Here is a 15,768-nt window from a genome sequence, read left to right on the forward strand (position 1 = left end):
CAATATTCTACAAAGTTAATGTTCTATAAAATGATATAAATCTACTGGAGGAATAGCTGGAAAAGAAAAAAATTAAAGTAAACTTAGTAAACGTAGTTACATCACTTTCACTTTCCGCAAAGGCATCATCCCAAAATCCGTACTTCATAGGCAAATTACATCAAATATCTAGGATTTCATGTAGATATAAAAGTACTTGGAAAAAACACATAAATAAAAACATTCAACAAATTAGAATTCTAAGAAAGGACATGCATTGTTTAACCAATGTTCAAAACTAAATGCAAATGACAAATTATTAATCTATAAAACCATAATAAAATGTCTGGACGTATGGCATCTAACCATAGGGTACATCAACAGAAAGCTATATCGACAAAATGAAAGTCAAACAATTAGTCATAGTAATAGACGCACCATGATATATAAAAAACGAAAAGGCTTACAAGTCTTCACTGTAGGAGAGGAAATACAACGACTTTCCAGCAGATACAAAGAAAGAACAATAAATCATCCAAAAAAACAATAAATCGTCTGTATCTGTTAGCCGACCCTGTATATTGCTAACACAAGAAGATTGAAGAAAAACAAGGATCTAATAACCTTAGTTCAGATATGATCATTGTATCAGTGCTACTTCATTAGGAATAGCATCCATGTTGCTCTTATCTGTCAATTCAATTTGCTGAATATCTCTTTCAACAAATTGTAGGGATTTTAGTTTGGAGTTAATAAAAAATAAATAAAAAGAAGTTGTAGATAGGTTTTCAAAATTTATATGGCATTATTCGACTAGGACTACCACTGCGAACGAAGTGATAAATCGACTTCGAAAATAATCCGTTGCATTTGGAAATTCGCGAAGAATAATTTCCGATAGAGGAGACGCAATTACATCAAAAGACTTCAAATCGTATTACACCGACGAGAATATTGAACATACGCTTATCACTACCGGCATTTTCAGAGCAAACGGGCAAGTAGAACATATGGATTGTACGCTGATCCGAGAAGAGAAGAATGGTATCGTTACTTTGATCATGCACAATACATTTTAAACCACTGTACATAGAAATATACTTTTATTGATTCATCATATCGATGTATATGACTGTGTAAGCGCCTAACATTTCTCGCTTCGTAAATTATAGAACTGCAAAAGAAAGATTCCCCAATTGGAAATTCAGAAAATTATTAAATTTTTGGGATATGTATATATATGTAGATAGATATTACTTATTTGTTTGCTGTTTAAAGTCATTCAGAAGGATTAAAGTAGCCGTCTGAAAATTTAGCTTTATTTCGATTTTATTTTGTAATTAACAAATAGTAACAGATAGAAAAAGACTTTTCAGACTAGTTACTTTTTATTTTTAGAACTAATTTTGGAAAAGATTTGTCAATTATTTATATAATTATAAATAAAAATATTAGTAATCTTTTATTTAAATAACTATAAAACGACAATAATTTTTCAAATACAAATACAAACTTTGTTGTATTTATGAATTTTGTTTCACAAAAATCAAAGAATTTCTGTATCCTATTCTATTATATATATACTACAGAAGAAGCAATGTTTTTTCAACATTTATTATGAAATAATATGGAACATTAATGGAGGAAATAAGATAATTTATATAGTACGGTACTTCTGTTTATAGTCTACTATAAGAGCTTACAGTAAATGATTGTTGATTTTGTAACAAATGTAACATATAGTGTTAAATATGACATCCATAAACCCTATAAATATAATTCGTTTACTTATAATAACATTTGAAATTATGAATAATAACGAAACATTTAATAATAAAAGAGAAATGGACTTACATGATGTAATAGAAGATTTATTTATTAAATCATAAGAAAATCTTTAATCTCGATGAAAACTGATATGTTATTAGAATTTTTGGAAACATTTAGACCGCATTCTATGAAAGTTGCATATTCATCTACATGCTAGGATTTTTATAAATGGTAAAAGCTAAAAAGAGCAAACCAAGAGAAAGGGGTATTGTGATTCTAGAATACAAAAGAAATGTTGTTGCATTTTATAAGAATAGAAAGAGAGAGCAGTTTTCTATAGGTCAAACGTAGTATCAAACGAAAATTTTTAGAAATTTCGTTTGTATTATAATTCTGTGGTAGGTGATTCATCATATGCTGTTATGTTAAGGTAATTTATATCTGCTTGTTTTTTATTTATGCATAATTATCTTATATAAATTAGAAGGGAAGAAACAGTGAACAGAAGAAAGACACGATAAGGAAAGTTATTGCAAATTTCTGAATATCTTTATAATAGGTTTGTGGATGCAATTAAAATTCACATCATTATTTTTGTGATAGATTTTCCAAAGTAATTTGAGCTTTCAAAATTGAGCTTAGTGTTAATGAAGAGATAGGTTTGAAAGATTTTTAAGCTAAAGGTTCATTGTCAAGGCAGTTTTAAGAGAACTTGCAAAGAATTATTTCAAGAAAATTAGATTAAGAAAATTAAAATTATTTTAAGAAAAAAAAAACTTATTTAAAATTTATTTAGTGCAATCATATGATGCGGGTATTATAGTAAAATGTAATTTTACTATGAATACATAGTAAAATGAAACAGCTTCGATTTTTGTTAATAATGTAAGATTTCATATTAGAAATGTCCGAACAAGAAATACATTCAATGCTGATGAAAATAGATTTAATTAATATTTCGTCTGTTCTTTAGCTGCATAAAGAACAAAAAAGATTACAGTAATTGAATAATCTATATCCTCTTTATTTTAGTATAGGAAGGATATAGAGAGTATTGTATAGCCATCTAAACATACTCTACTCCCAATAATATTAGCTTTTCGAAAACTATTTTTTCTGCTTTTTATTATTCTAAAGAAACAAAGTGGTAATTTTTATCCACGTATGTAATAATATTTGTATCGGCTATGATTCACAAATTATTACAAAAGCAATGAAGTGAAGAAGATTAAGTTGACTTTCTTCTTTTTTTCTTTTACTTTTATGTGACAACATAAATTGAGAGAAAGAATGTTATCTAGATTTAGACAAAAAATGATATACACAATTATTATTATATAAAAAAATTCACGATTCGTCAAGTGTTTTACTACCTAATGTTTTTATAATTCATACGTTTCTTACGTTCATTAATATTTCTATATTTTGTAGCGCGAAAATATAGGGTTATTCCTGATGATAACCATAAAGGCATATAGTATGAGGAAGATAAAAGACAAATGAACGTAATAAGTAATTGCATGATGTACACGAGTCCATTCACTGCGGATGACGATAAAAATTATTAACGTTTTTTATTATGTATTTATATTCAATTATGTTTCTCCTATTTATTGAAACTGTGTTTATTTAAAATTTGTGTTTTATTTAAATCACTGCAAGCTCAGCATAATTTTATGAACTTTATGTATACGTAAAATAATTTTATGAATTTTATATGCATATGTACAATAATGTTTTATTACATAATTAAGATATATATGTAACTTATTGTTATTAAATTAATCGAATAATATTCTTTTACAATGGAAGTTCAATATCTGCAAGGATAATAACGTAATTACTGAGGCCTTTTCACAAATAAATCGTCCAAGGTACCAGAGATTCATGAGGTTCTATATGAATATAAATTTTTTTCCCTGTTATAATAGATAAAAGATACTAGTAAGATAAAGTCAATTTTTATAAAATCTGTTTTTTGGAAAATGACAACATCTTAAAAATATAAGTGCTATTTTCTATTTAAATTTTCATCTTTTTTATTAATAAAAAAAAAAAAAAAAGTTTCAAAAAATGCTTTGACAAGTATTAAGTAGTAATCTTAGAAATTAATTTGTCTAAAATTCTATTTACATCGGTTCAATATCTCTGCGATATTTCCAATATTATAAAGCAATTTTGAAAATCATGTTTAGAGAAAAATCTGTTAAAATCTTCAATTAGTTATTTCCATTAGAAATCGATAGGGATTCTAATTAAGTTATTTTCTTTCTTTTAATACACGTGCACATACATTATGTGCATTATCAATGCTAGGGTCATAGAGTTTTCTATCCTGGAAGACAATTTTAAAATTAGAAAAGAGAAATGAAAAACATGCATGAATGATACTTATTGGTCACGAGTATATTAAGATAGTTCGTTCGAAATGTTTAATCTCAGGTATGGTCCTTTGTTCTGTTGACCATACTGATTCATGAATTGAAATTGAATACCTTAAAGGTAGGTTCTACACAATCCTACAACTTTCTTTATCTAGAAGTTTAATTTCATTATTTATTTATCACCTGACTCGGCACATTATTGTAAGTTGTGAGTTTAGACTAGAGTATTTGGAAAATAATATATGCGCTCATGAAAATAAAGATATAAATAAGTTTTCTACTATCTCTATAAAACATAAACTTCCTCTTGTCTGTACATTCACTCCGTACTCGACAAAATTCAATTATTCTGTTCTATTCTGCTTTGTTCAACTTCACTCTCTTATATTCTTTATCACTTTGACTGCCATGCGAATTTATAAGAAAATCTCCCTCAGGCCACGCACGCCGCTATACCAAGCATATGTTTAAGATTAGAACTTGACTCGCTAAAAAAAAAAGAGAGATTCTAAAACTTATTCTTTATTGTTTAAATAAGTATATTTTTGTACTAACAAATATTATATATGTTAAAATTTCTATTCTAATTTTTTGAAATGTTAAAAAGAAAAATCGAAGTGTCATTTCTCAGTAATACTCTCGGTAATCTTATATAGCAACGAAGAAGAAACTTATTATGAGGTTTACAAAAATTCAGATAGTAGTGATGAGGAAGAACTGAGATTTCCCACAAAGAGAAGTATAAATAGAATTATTACCTCAGATTTTGATTCGGATATTAATAAATACAATAGAAATGATAGTAAATGTAATATTGTTACTATTGATCAGATTTTGTAAGAATTGGTCATATACGTTGAGCAATATCGTGATCCATACTATATACGACGCATTAATCAGCATTTGTTTCACAGTAAATGTATAAAGGATAATAAATATGATTGACATATAATAACTAATATAATCAATCTTTTAATTTCCGTATCTCTTCGCTATTTTGGAGATATATAAATGTAAAAAATCTTTTTACATTCAATTCCTTCTATTAGTGTACCCTTCATTAAAGCTGAACATTTGATCAATGAGGGTATCTATCAATAGCCTGTCGGGAGAAGCTGCTAAGAATGGTAGAATATTATCAATATATCAAATGAGTATCTTCAATATAGAGTCCATACTGAGAATTGTCTAATTACCAATAGCTCTTTTTTTATTCTCTATTTGATATTATTATTTTCCTTGAAGTAGAAATATTGAATTGATTTTATTAATCATGAAGTGCGCAATTTTTTTTTCACATATTTTTCCACATTGAAGCAATTAGTTATTTTCGAGGCTGCTCACTCTATTCAAGAAAATCATTTGCCCACAAGTTCCACGCATGATTTTAAAAGGGTCTTATTTTTTCAACAATTCTACAAATTGGTTTTTCGCATACATTAAGTTCTCATTATGTAAATCGGATGTCTGAGGACAAGCCGCTCTGGTCCATAATCACTATCGATATTTTGAATATGAAATTTCTTTGCAGATCGAATCTCGCAGAGGCTTTTCGTGAATCACGAATTCGACTTTTTTTACTTACATATTGTAAAGTAAAATTATCGTATCTTTTATTATAAATTTGGCAATATAGAAATTATATAATTCTATCATTTGTCCTGAAACAAGTACGTATCGATATCGTATCTGTATACGTATCACTGCAAGATACAAGCACTATCAAAAAAGATATATATATATATATATATATGAAAGATTGGAAAGTGTAAATCGCAGTCTACTAACTTACTTACATTAATCCATACGAAACTGATTGTTAGACGCGTGAGAGGAATATACTAACTAAGCTTATGTACCGACACGATAGAGACATGGTGATCCCCACTTGCTAACTTGCGCTTGGAGTTTATATTTTGTCCATATCTGTCGCTGAAGTCGCATATGCTTCGAGCAATAGGAAATGACAGCCTTAAGGCTGTTCATCTTTCGCTCAAAATATGAATACAAGCGTAAAAGATCATGGCCCCACCATGCGTCTATTGTACCGGTATATAAGCCTCTCTAGGTAAATCCCTCTTCGCATACACAATCAAATTAATATGGATTAGAATAAGTAGTTTAGTAAGTTGTGAAATCACACTTTTCAGTCTCTCTTATTTATATTTTTCTTTGATGGTGGTGCGGGTCTCGTAAGAATGTGTCCTAGATATGACGCAATGGTAGTACTTATTTGTTTTACGATATAGATACATAAAGAATAATAAATATAATTAATACATATATTAATATATAGATTTGCGATAAAAAAGCAAAATTTTGTCGGATATTTTGTAAAAAATAATTAGTGAATACTTATATATTATATATATTCACTAATTATTATTTTTGATAAAAAGAAATGAGTACATGGTCGCCATGCGTGTTAGATATGGAACTTGTGGAATCGATTTAATTATGCATTTATTTTTTCATAAAAATATTTCAATTTAATGTAATAATATTTATTTACACATATTGTGTTTATATTTCTTTTGTATTTCTTTATATCTCTTTACACGTACTATTACTTTCCGGACGTGTTTATTTCATATAATCTAACAAAAAGACTATTAACTTGTGATAACTGAAATATGATATATAAACTACAAACTTTAAATTGTTTAAATATTCGGCGAATACTGCGTTGATTATAATTCCAAATTTTTTAGTTGACACTGCTAGATTATTATTTATATATAAATTGAATTTTTAATGGATTGCTCCACTTTAATTATAGCATAGGTATCAGTTCGGTACGTTTAAAAGTTTGTTAAAGTATATTGCACAGGTGACTAAGGTATACATCTAAAATATACATCTAAAAAAATCAAGGTTACTTTCTAAGAAATGTATTCTTCTAATTAAATTTGCTATTACGTTATATTAGAATCTTTACCGATATGTTTAAAAGTAATTATAAAAGAATCATGAACTTTCAGCCACATTTCTCATTATCATATAAAACAAATGATATAAGATTACTCCACGATGATTAGAAAGTCTCATTTCACTTGTAGTCATCGTGAAAAGTGTTAAATATTGGAAAAGTGGGAATATATCTGTGACGTAGAAATTAAATATAGCATTTATACATCATCACAGTATCTAAATTAACTCCTAAGAATTCTACGATCAATAATTGGTCCTCGAGTAATTTTGTTGAGATCTCTAAATTATAGACTGCCAATATTAAAAATCATATTGAGATACATAAGCTTTTCAATACCAACATTAATATTAATAACAAGAATTTATTTATTTTCAAATTTACTATCTTGTATGATAAGTTGCCAACAACTTTGCTAAACAAAATGCTAAACAAATATATAAATAAACCTATAGAATTAATTCCAATATTACCACATAAACAATACTATAGACATTATAACTATACTAATTGGAAACACTTTAGAATACAATCCTCAAATGATATTGATAAAAGCATTATCATATTATGAACATAATACTATAAAGTAAAATTATAAATCAAAACAAAATTATAAATATACAAATATCTTTATATATATATTTACTCCACAACGAGAAAGAATATATATATATATATATATATATATATATATATATATATATTCTACAGATATATTCTTGACATATACATCATAATATGACTTTGCATGTACATCCTAACATTCGTTATATACATTATCATGTATACAGTTAAGGCTAGTAATACAAAAATCCCTGGTTTTATAATGGTTTATGTTAACGAGAAAGAACAAACGTAATTTTTAGTCGATTTTGATGAACAAGATCTTATGTTAAAAACGAACGTTTAATCCAGGATTACACTTTCTTAAATTTTTGAAAAAGCTTTATTTTCTTTGAAAAAATTAAAAAATTAAAATATAAAAATTAAAAAATGGTATTTTTTCGAGAATAGTTTATTCACAAATATAAAGCTTTTTTAAAAGTCTGAAAACAATGGAGTCCTAGATTAAACCTTGTCTTTAAAATAAGACCTTGTTCATCAAAATCGATCAAGAATGTTTTCATCATAGGTGTAAACCGTTATAAAATCAATGGTAATGAACGGCCCTAAGCATTACATAAAAATTCACTAATAATATTAAATATGACAATGATAAAGCACAATTAAAATTATTTACTCTGTGAAACAATAAACTATGATAACTAGATGATTATCTTTTATAATATAAAAATTTATGAACATTTTTTTAGCTTCTGTAAATAATAAAATATTTTTAACTCTCATCGTTTTGATACAATAAATGAATAAGGCTGTTACAAGTATAACATAAAATTACACATATAATAATAGCATAGCAAAACCAAGAACTATAACACATAATGATGAAGCATCAATTTTTGTAAAAAGAGATGCAACAAAAACTGTATTCAATTATAAAGAGCTTTGGCTAATGGAGAGTGCTCACTGCTAAAAAATGCAAAACATCCTAAAAAATAAAGCATCTATGCAATATTCTTTCAAACTTCCGAATGAACCGGATCTGCACGGTCGATTCTTAAATAAACTATATCTTTTATATAACTTCCAAAGAGCTATCAATTTCTATTGTCAATAAAAAAACACATTTTTGTTTCTTTGTGTTTCAACTAATTGGATCATTTGTCAACATTACAACATAATTTAAGTATAAATATCTATCTTCTGAATCGCCAAACAGTTGAAGTCAATATACGTTTCTAGTTTGACATTAGCTTTGGTAATCTATAATTCCACATAAATACTGTAGCACGTAGTGTTGATTTTCTTTAATGATTTACAATATCTGGATTATTACAAAATCGATTCAATTAACGCGTTCGCGACAAACAATATCTAGACTTAGATAAGATAGACTTATTAAACTATCGATCAATTCGTGATGTTTTCATCATTTCTAATGTTTTCATTTGAGTGAGTAGCTGCTTTTATTAATTTTGCATTTGATGTTTAACAGAGTTGCCAATGGCTTGCTATTTTCCATACCGAATTTTTTCAAAATTTTCAATGTATCTTTACTATTATATTCTTATATTTCCATTATCTCCATTTCTACATCCCCAAGAAATTAACCTCTTCTAGATCACCTCTAAAATTAATAAAACTAATTTCAATAAATCTTTAAATCTAGTCACAATTCTCTTTTTACATTATCAATAACTTTCTGTACATTACTTGTTAGAACATATTGATCATTTTGAACTGTCACTAATAAAATATATAACTTCCTTGGTCTGTTACGTTTTCCAATCCTTTGAATTTTGAGTCACTTATAGTCTTTCGTGGCTTGAGTGGTTTCAATGCTAGTATCAGCTCTTGTATATTATCTATATTATCAAAAACAAATATTTAAATAATTTGAAAGATCATTTAACAAAAAGTGCAGAAGTGTGCTTCAGTAATAGATTAAATTTTATTAAGGCAATGATGTAAGACACAAATCTCGAATTGTTTAAAAATATTTATAATAAAATTGTCTCAAAGCATTATATCTTTTCCTACATTCACCAGACCTAAAAATCATAGAAAACTTATAAGATTTATTAGATTGTTACATAAAATACAGATAAGAACAAAAGAATTGAGAGCTTACTTAATAGAAAAGCGAGGATAATACTACAAAATTATTTATTTAAAATAATTTTTAATATGTCCAGATATATGAAAAAAATTATTCGACAAAACGGATAGCCAACAAAATATTAAAATGTAGTATTATTAAAAGTAGTTATATTTTGTTAAGTGTCAAATTTTTAAGACTTCAAAATTGTGTTTAATTTTGATTATAATTTATTATGTACCAAACAATAAAAACTGAAATACTTATTTTTGTATGTATTTGTTCTGGAATAAGTGTTTAAAGTCATTACAGAATAATAAATTCAGTAAACATATAATAAATAAGGACATAAAATGATAGTTTTGAAACTAATATAGTGTAAATACGTATGAAAGTAATTGTACAATTGATTGGATTCTTCATCTACTAAATGGACTATAATTCATCTTTCATTGTACCTTTTGGGAAAATGAATCCATTTTTTCTTTTTATAACTGCAATATATTCTTGATATGATGCTTGATATTAATAATAAATTATTTTGTAATTCTGCTATAAACATTATATATCTTTATTCGATGTTATTTGCTTCCTGATCTGATAATTATACCTTAATATTATTATTAGTTTTTTTTTTTTTTTTTTTGAATTTACATAACTTTCTATTGTATATATTCTACTATTTTAGTTTTCATCAGTGCTTTTGAATTTCTTCCTATTATTGCTCATATGTATCGTTGCACTACAGTCTAGCAAGGCAATCTCAAGAGAACTAGATTTTTGTACTTTTTTATATTTACAACATGTGATTTGCACTTCTATTTTAATTTGATGCATATTTTTCATTTTTGAAAAAATCGATTTTGCAAAATACCAATTTGTTTATGACGAGTATGTGCAATAGATGTTAATATTTAGATATGCTGTATAATTTATTGCAAAGTGTTTCAGATTATTAATCATGAGATTGTTGGTTCAAATACTGCTGTTTTTTTTTTTCTTTTTTCATTACTTTTTTTTACATTAGTTTTCTTTCTATATTTTTTTATTCGTTTTAATATCTACATCATTTTTATATGTCGAATTTATCAAATCTATATTAATTAACAGATATTTATCATTTCTTTTATTATGAATGGACATGTAACTTCGTAATTTCTTGTAGCTATAATTTTTGTTTTGTTTCTAATTACTTTTGCTACATAACTTTTTTATCCATATGTCCAATACTGCATCAGACCTCCTGTTTTCTAATATATTATTTCTGATAGTTCTCATTTGTTTATTTCTTGTTACAAGTTTGTTCCTATTTAATAATAATGCTTTTAAAGATAATACTTCTTTATTTGGTTGGCATTGCCAATTATTTTCTATTTTTCTGGATTTGATAGTTATGCACACTATTTCATTAGGATATTTGGCGAATGCATTCTAAATTCATCCAATTATTCTTTAAGCAAATTGATTTTCATATTGTGTCATATTTTGATTTATTTCTTTCTTCAACCTGTTTAATCTGTTTTGTCTTATAGTAGGAACTTTGTATTTATAAATATTTTTGATCGGTTCTTAGATTTTTAATAATATTTTTGCCCGTTTTATATTGTTGAACTTGCTTGATTTAATACTTAATATAATTAGGCTATGAGTTTTTAGTTTTTTGTTTTAGTGTTCACATAACTGCATTCCTTTGCTTTTCACAATGGATCCATTTATATGACCGCACAATTCATCGTATCTATGTTATTTAATCGTATACATATTCTTTAATTTTTCAATTTGTTGTACATTTACGACATTCACGATTTTGTTTGTGAAAACGTGAAACATGATGAAATCTAAGAATTAACCTCACTTAACTTCATTATTATTCACAAATGTACCTGCGCTCATAACCTATCGCGAGACGTCTCTATCATATTGATTTAGAAGAGGACATTATGGCAGCAAGAAGCGCATACTACAATGCATGAACAAAAAATATAAGAGCAAACACACCGACGCTATATATTTTCATAGGCGCAGAGATAGGTTACTATTAGCGTGAATTTTAACACTTTTTAATAAAATACGCACATCTTAATGTGGTATAAGATAGTTTTTTTCATAATGTAGAAGTACAAAATTAGTTAAAAGCTATTACAATATTGGGAATATAAGTTATTTTGCTAAATTGTACATATAAATTAAAATGTCTATTTTTAAAGCAATTGAACTATCACAGAAATATTTACATGAGACATTTGGTCTCGTGTACATTTTTTTACAGATTATTTTTATACTTTTATAAATAAATTATTATGTCTATAACTTTTATATATATATACACACGCACACGCGCGCGCGCACACACACATACACATGTATGTAAATATATAAAAAATTAAGCATGGTCTAACTAGCTTACCTTCATTATTTCAATTTAACCATTTTACAAAAATACATAGGACCCCAATTATAACCAACAGTGGGTATGACAATGTGTCCATGTTTCAAGCCAAAATTTCCAAAATTAAATAATGTTTGCAATGGATCTAATGCTTCTGACATATCTCTGTAAATATAATTTATCATTTTTATTAATTTTTGCTTAAATTTCTATGTCTAGAAAAATTCAAAAATATTAATAAAAATATAATAATATAATTTTTTATAAATAACTTACTTTACAACTATAACAGTATTACTTTCTTCCCACATGCGTTTTAATGCCATTTGTATAACCCCATCATTTTGTATAGGGCTAAGAGAACAAGTAGAATATACGACAGTACCACCAACAGTTACTAACTTTAGTGCATTGCTGCAATATTAATAGCAGTAATATAGTTATTGGCAAATAAAAGTATATTCAAAATATTTACGATACTAACAATAAAATATCTGCTTGGATTTCTGGCATTCGTAACCTTTCTTTGATTCTTGTAGGTTTAAAAATATTGTTATCATTTTCATGTAATACATGTCTATCTGTTGTACACGGGACATCAACAAGTATCTGTAATTAAAGTTAATAGGAAACAATTATAACCAAGAGTATTGGAACTGATACATATAAATCATTTTTTCATACTATATATGGTTTTATACTATAAACATACCTTATTATATACATCTTTATCATTAATTTTACGAGCATCTTCTTCTGTTATAAACAATCTGTCATTCAACTGTCCTATATCTGCTATGTACTGATTTAATACTTTTTTTATTCTATATACTCTAGACTGTGAGAGATCATTTGCTACCACTAAATTAGGCATAAGTGTTTGCAAAATTGTTAGAGTCTTGCCACCAGGTGCTGCACACATATCTAATACAAAATCACCTAATTGTATGTCAAGAGCCAGGACAGGTAGTATTGAACCTCCATCGAAAAGATAATAATCTACAAAAAAGCAATAGAATATATTGAAATATGAAGCAGGTAAAATATATAAGTAATAGAATAAATAGATTTACTGATAAAGGTAGAAATAATGTTATATCAAACCTAATACTCCGGTGGATCCTTTCTTTGGGGCTGGAAATTTTTCTTCGCTAAACTCTTCATATGTATACAATTTAAGATGTTTTGGAAAAGACAAAACTTTCTCTTTTTCCACAGGTATTTTGAAATCACTTGCCTTTTGATAATATTCATAATGTTCAGATTCTAAAACCCAATCTTCCATACCTATGTTAAAATAAAAGGAGAATTGAAACACTTTCTGTAGATATTTTTTATATATACATTAAATAGTATATCTACGAACCTTTTAATTTTGTTACTGGTACAAATTCATAAAGTCCTGCTAAACCATCTGAAGGAAGAACAATACGATTGCTATCAATGTTCACATCGTTCGAATCTTCCGCTATAGATTTTAAATGTACTGACGGTTTATTAATATTGGTATTCTTATCATTTTTCTCCGTAAAGGTCAATGAATTCTGAGATGATTCATAATCATTTGGATAAATTGACTGTATCTCTGATATTTTTCTTTCCGATATTATATTATGCATTCGAACAGTTAGGTTAGCAGTTTTCTTTAATTTCCTTTGAAACTTTTGATCTTGTATATTTTCCACAAATGCATCATATATTAACTTTATATTTATTGCTCCAGAATTCTATAATATATAAGTATTGGCAAAAGAAAATTCTTTAAATTTTATATAAAATGTATATAACTATTATACCTCCAAAGTTGTTTGTATTCTTTCCACATCACTAAAATTATTAATCACTGCTATATATTTGTTTTCCTCTTGTAGCAATGCAGTTCTTATGTCATTCCATGCTTTTCCATATACTTTATTATAGAAGTCATTAAAATATGCCAATGCTCTGTCTTTATGTGTCTTTTGTTTCCTAATTACAGACTTTAAGATACAAAATACTTATAATATGCAGTAGTATAATAATCGGAACATGAGAGTAACAAATGACAAAGTTGGAACTGAATAAATTATATCAAATTCTTACCCAATGATTCGAACCATGTTTATATCTAACGAATACTTTCAACAATTCTTCGACTTTCAATCGTTTAATTAAAAATGCCATTTTGAGATGATAATAATTAGATTTGGTCTAAAAAGTTTAAATTTTAACTCATAATTAAAAATTATCTTTAATAGGTTATATTAACAGAAAGAAAAAACGCCTTATATAAAAATATAACACACATCGAATAACATGTGATGCTACTAGAATTAATTCGCTAGATGGCGCGACACGCAGAGATTTAGATCGATTGGTCAAAAAAGTTGTCGAAGTCGATTAACCGTTAGAAGATTGCAATGTGGTAAGAGGTATAGAAAGAGAAGGGCGCGAACCCACGGATGAATACGAAGAAAAAGAAAGAGAGCAAAAGGCAAATGCGGATACGAGAATGGGAAGTACGATCAACCCCATCTTCGAATCGCAACTTGTATATAACCTGCTAGACGATAGATGCTATCGAAAGACTCGATCGACTATACGCCTACTTTTTTCCTGCCTTCGTTTTAACAAATTTCATGGAACGAACACGAAGCTCCCGTAAAAAGTAAAACAAGTCCATACAAATATACATACATACACAACACACACAGCATACATAAACACAAACATAAACACAGATATACCTACGAACTCACATATGTGGTACTTTACATTATATTTACGTTTATGCGTGTACATCGAACAAGATCATCGAGCCGAAGTAACATAGGGATGACAAATTCGACGTCTTAACGATTCACGTCGAGGAAATGGAGCCAAACAATTTATATTGGTATAAATGGAAAGGCAATGAGTTATTATTCCCGCAAAGTTATGTAAATATTTAAATGTCGCGCTTTTTGCCGTGAAAACGAGTTATATTTTTTCTATCAATCTATTTGTTACGTTAAGAATTAGCCATGACGCGATTTAACGAAGTCGAGATATTAAACTTCCTTTCGATAATTATTTCGATCATTAAAACTCAGAATAAATCAAATGGTCCCACCTGATCGGTTGACATCCATTTTGAAAATTCTTTCAATTGTTTGATTTTATTGAATTTCATATCGGACAATCACAAGAAAATTTGGTTTCGGATTATGTAAGTGGAAATGCAAATCGTATCCTAAAGAAGGACGTGCGAACATTCAAAAAGGAGGACGAGAGTGCAACGCGAAGTCATACCGCCGCATAAATTCCGCGCCAAAAGCGTAAGTCGTAAAAGGAGAGAGAACCCCGGATGATAACCCTGTAGCCCTCCGAACTGGCGTAGTATCTCTCGGTGAAAGTCTCTCTCTTTCTCTCCTTCTTCTTCCTCTCTTTCTCCTCAACGAGAGAAAGGAGATGGGAGAGCCGACGAAAAGTGTATAAGCAGAGTTCACCGTATTCTCAAGAGGGACGTAAAGGAGAACGCTCGCACGGACAAGACGATCGTCGTCGTCATCGTCATTTCACCGTTGCCGACGACGGCTTCTCCTTCGAAGAGAAGGAAGAAAGCCAAAAAGAGCGAACGGGGTGCGGTGTTGTACCCTCTTACTCTCTCTCTCTCTCTCTCTCTCTCTCTCCCTTTCTC

At 27.9% G+C, this 15,768-nt stretch overlaps 2 protein-coding genes across 7 annotated transcripts in view; both read right to left on the reverse strand.

The window, feature by feature from the left end:
• The window catches only part of LOC122630807 (probable multidrug resistance-associated protein lethal(2)03659), a 33,679-nt gene extending 27,732 nt beyond the window's left edge, over nt 1-5,947 (reverse strand). The window contains exon 1 of the mRNA XM_043815747.1: nt 5,930-5,947. The gene's annotated coding sequence lies outside the window, so the exon portion shown is untranslated. The remainder of the gene's footprint in view (nt 1-5,929) is intronic.
• Nucleotides 5,948-9,159: 3,212 nt separating this feature from the next.
• Nucleotides 9,160-14,382, reverse strand: LOC122630808 (5-methylcytosine rRNA methyltransferase NSUN4). Of its 6 annotated transcripts, XR_006327563.1 has the most exons (10): nt 14,193-14,382; nt 13,907-14,089; nt 13,477-13,837; nt 13,215-13,397; nt 12,823-13,109; nt 12,595-12,719; nt 12,387-12,524; nt 10,180-12,275; nt 9,337-9,674; nt 9,160-9,250 (listed from the first exon to the last, which is right to left on the reverse strand). XR_006327563.1 is itself a non-coding variant. In XM_043815752.1 (9 exons), exons 1-8 carry the CDS (start codon nt 14,271-14,273, stop codon nt 12,134-12,136), a joined length of 1,500 nt encoding a protein of 499 aa, XP_043671687.1. In that variant the 5' UTR covers nt 14,274-14,382; the 3' UTR covers nt 9,160-9,488; nt 12,129-12,133. The 6 variants fall into 6 exon arrangements, 1 of the variants encoding a protein (XP_043671687.1); XR_006327562.1 differs by having other exon boundaries at nt 9,160-9,488; XR_006327561.1 differs by having other exon boundaries at nt 9,160-9,674.
• Nucleotides 14,383-15,768: the final 1,386 nt, after the last annotated feature.

The sequence above is a fragment of the Vespula pensylvanica genome, chromosome 7 (genome assembly GCF_014466175.1).
Source record: "Vespula pensylvanica isolate Volc-1 chromosome 7, ASM1446617v1, whole genome shotgun sequence".
Lineage (NCBI taxonomy): Eukaryota > Metazoa > Arthropoda > Insecta > Hymenoptera > Vespidae > Vespula > Vespula pensylvanica.

Bases quoted from the DNA above. Each gene is read 5' to 3' on its own strand.
- LOC122630808 (XM_043815752.1), bottom strand. From the start codon at position 14,273: ATGGCATTTTTAATTAAACGATTGAAAGTCGAAGAATTGTTGAAAGTA. The intron at 14,090-14,192 runs GTAAGAATTTGA...TGTATCTTAAAG, and splicing joins AACATGGTTCGAATCATTGG to TCTGTAATTAGGAAACAAAA. The intron at 13,398-13,476 runs GTTCGTAGATAT...ATTTTAACATAG, and splicing joins ACCAGTAACAAAATTAAAAG to GTATGGAAGATTGGGTTTTA.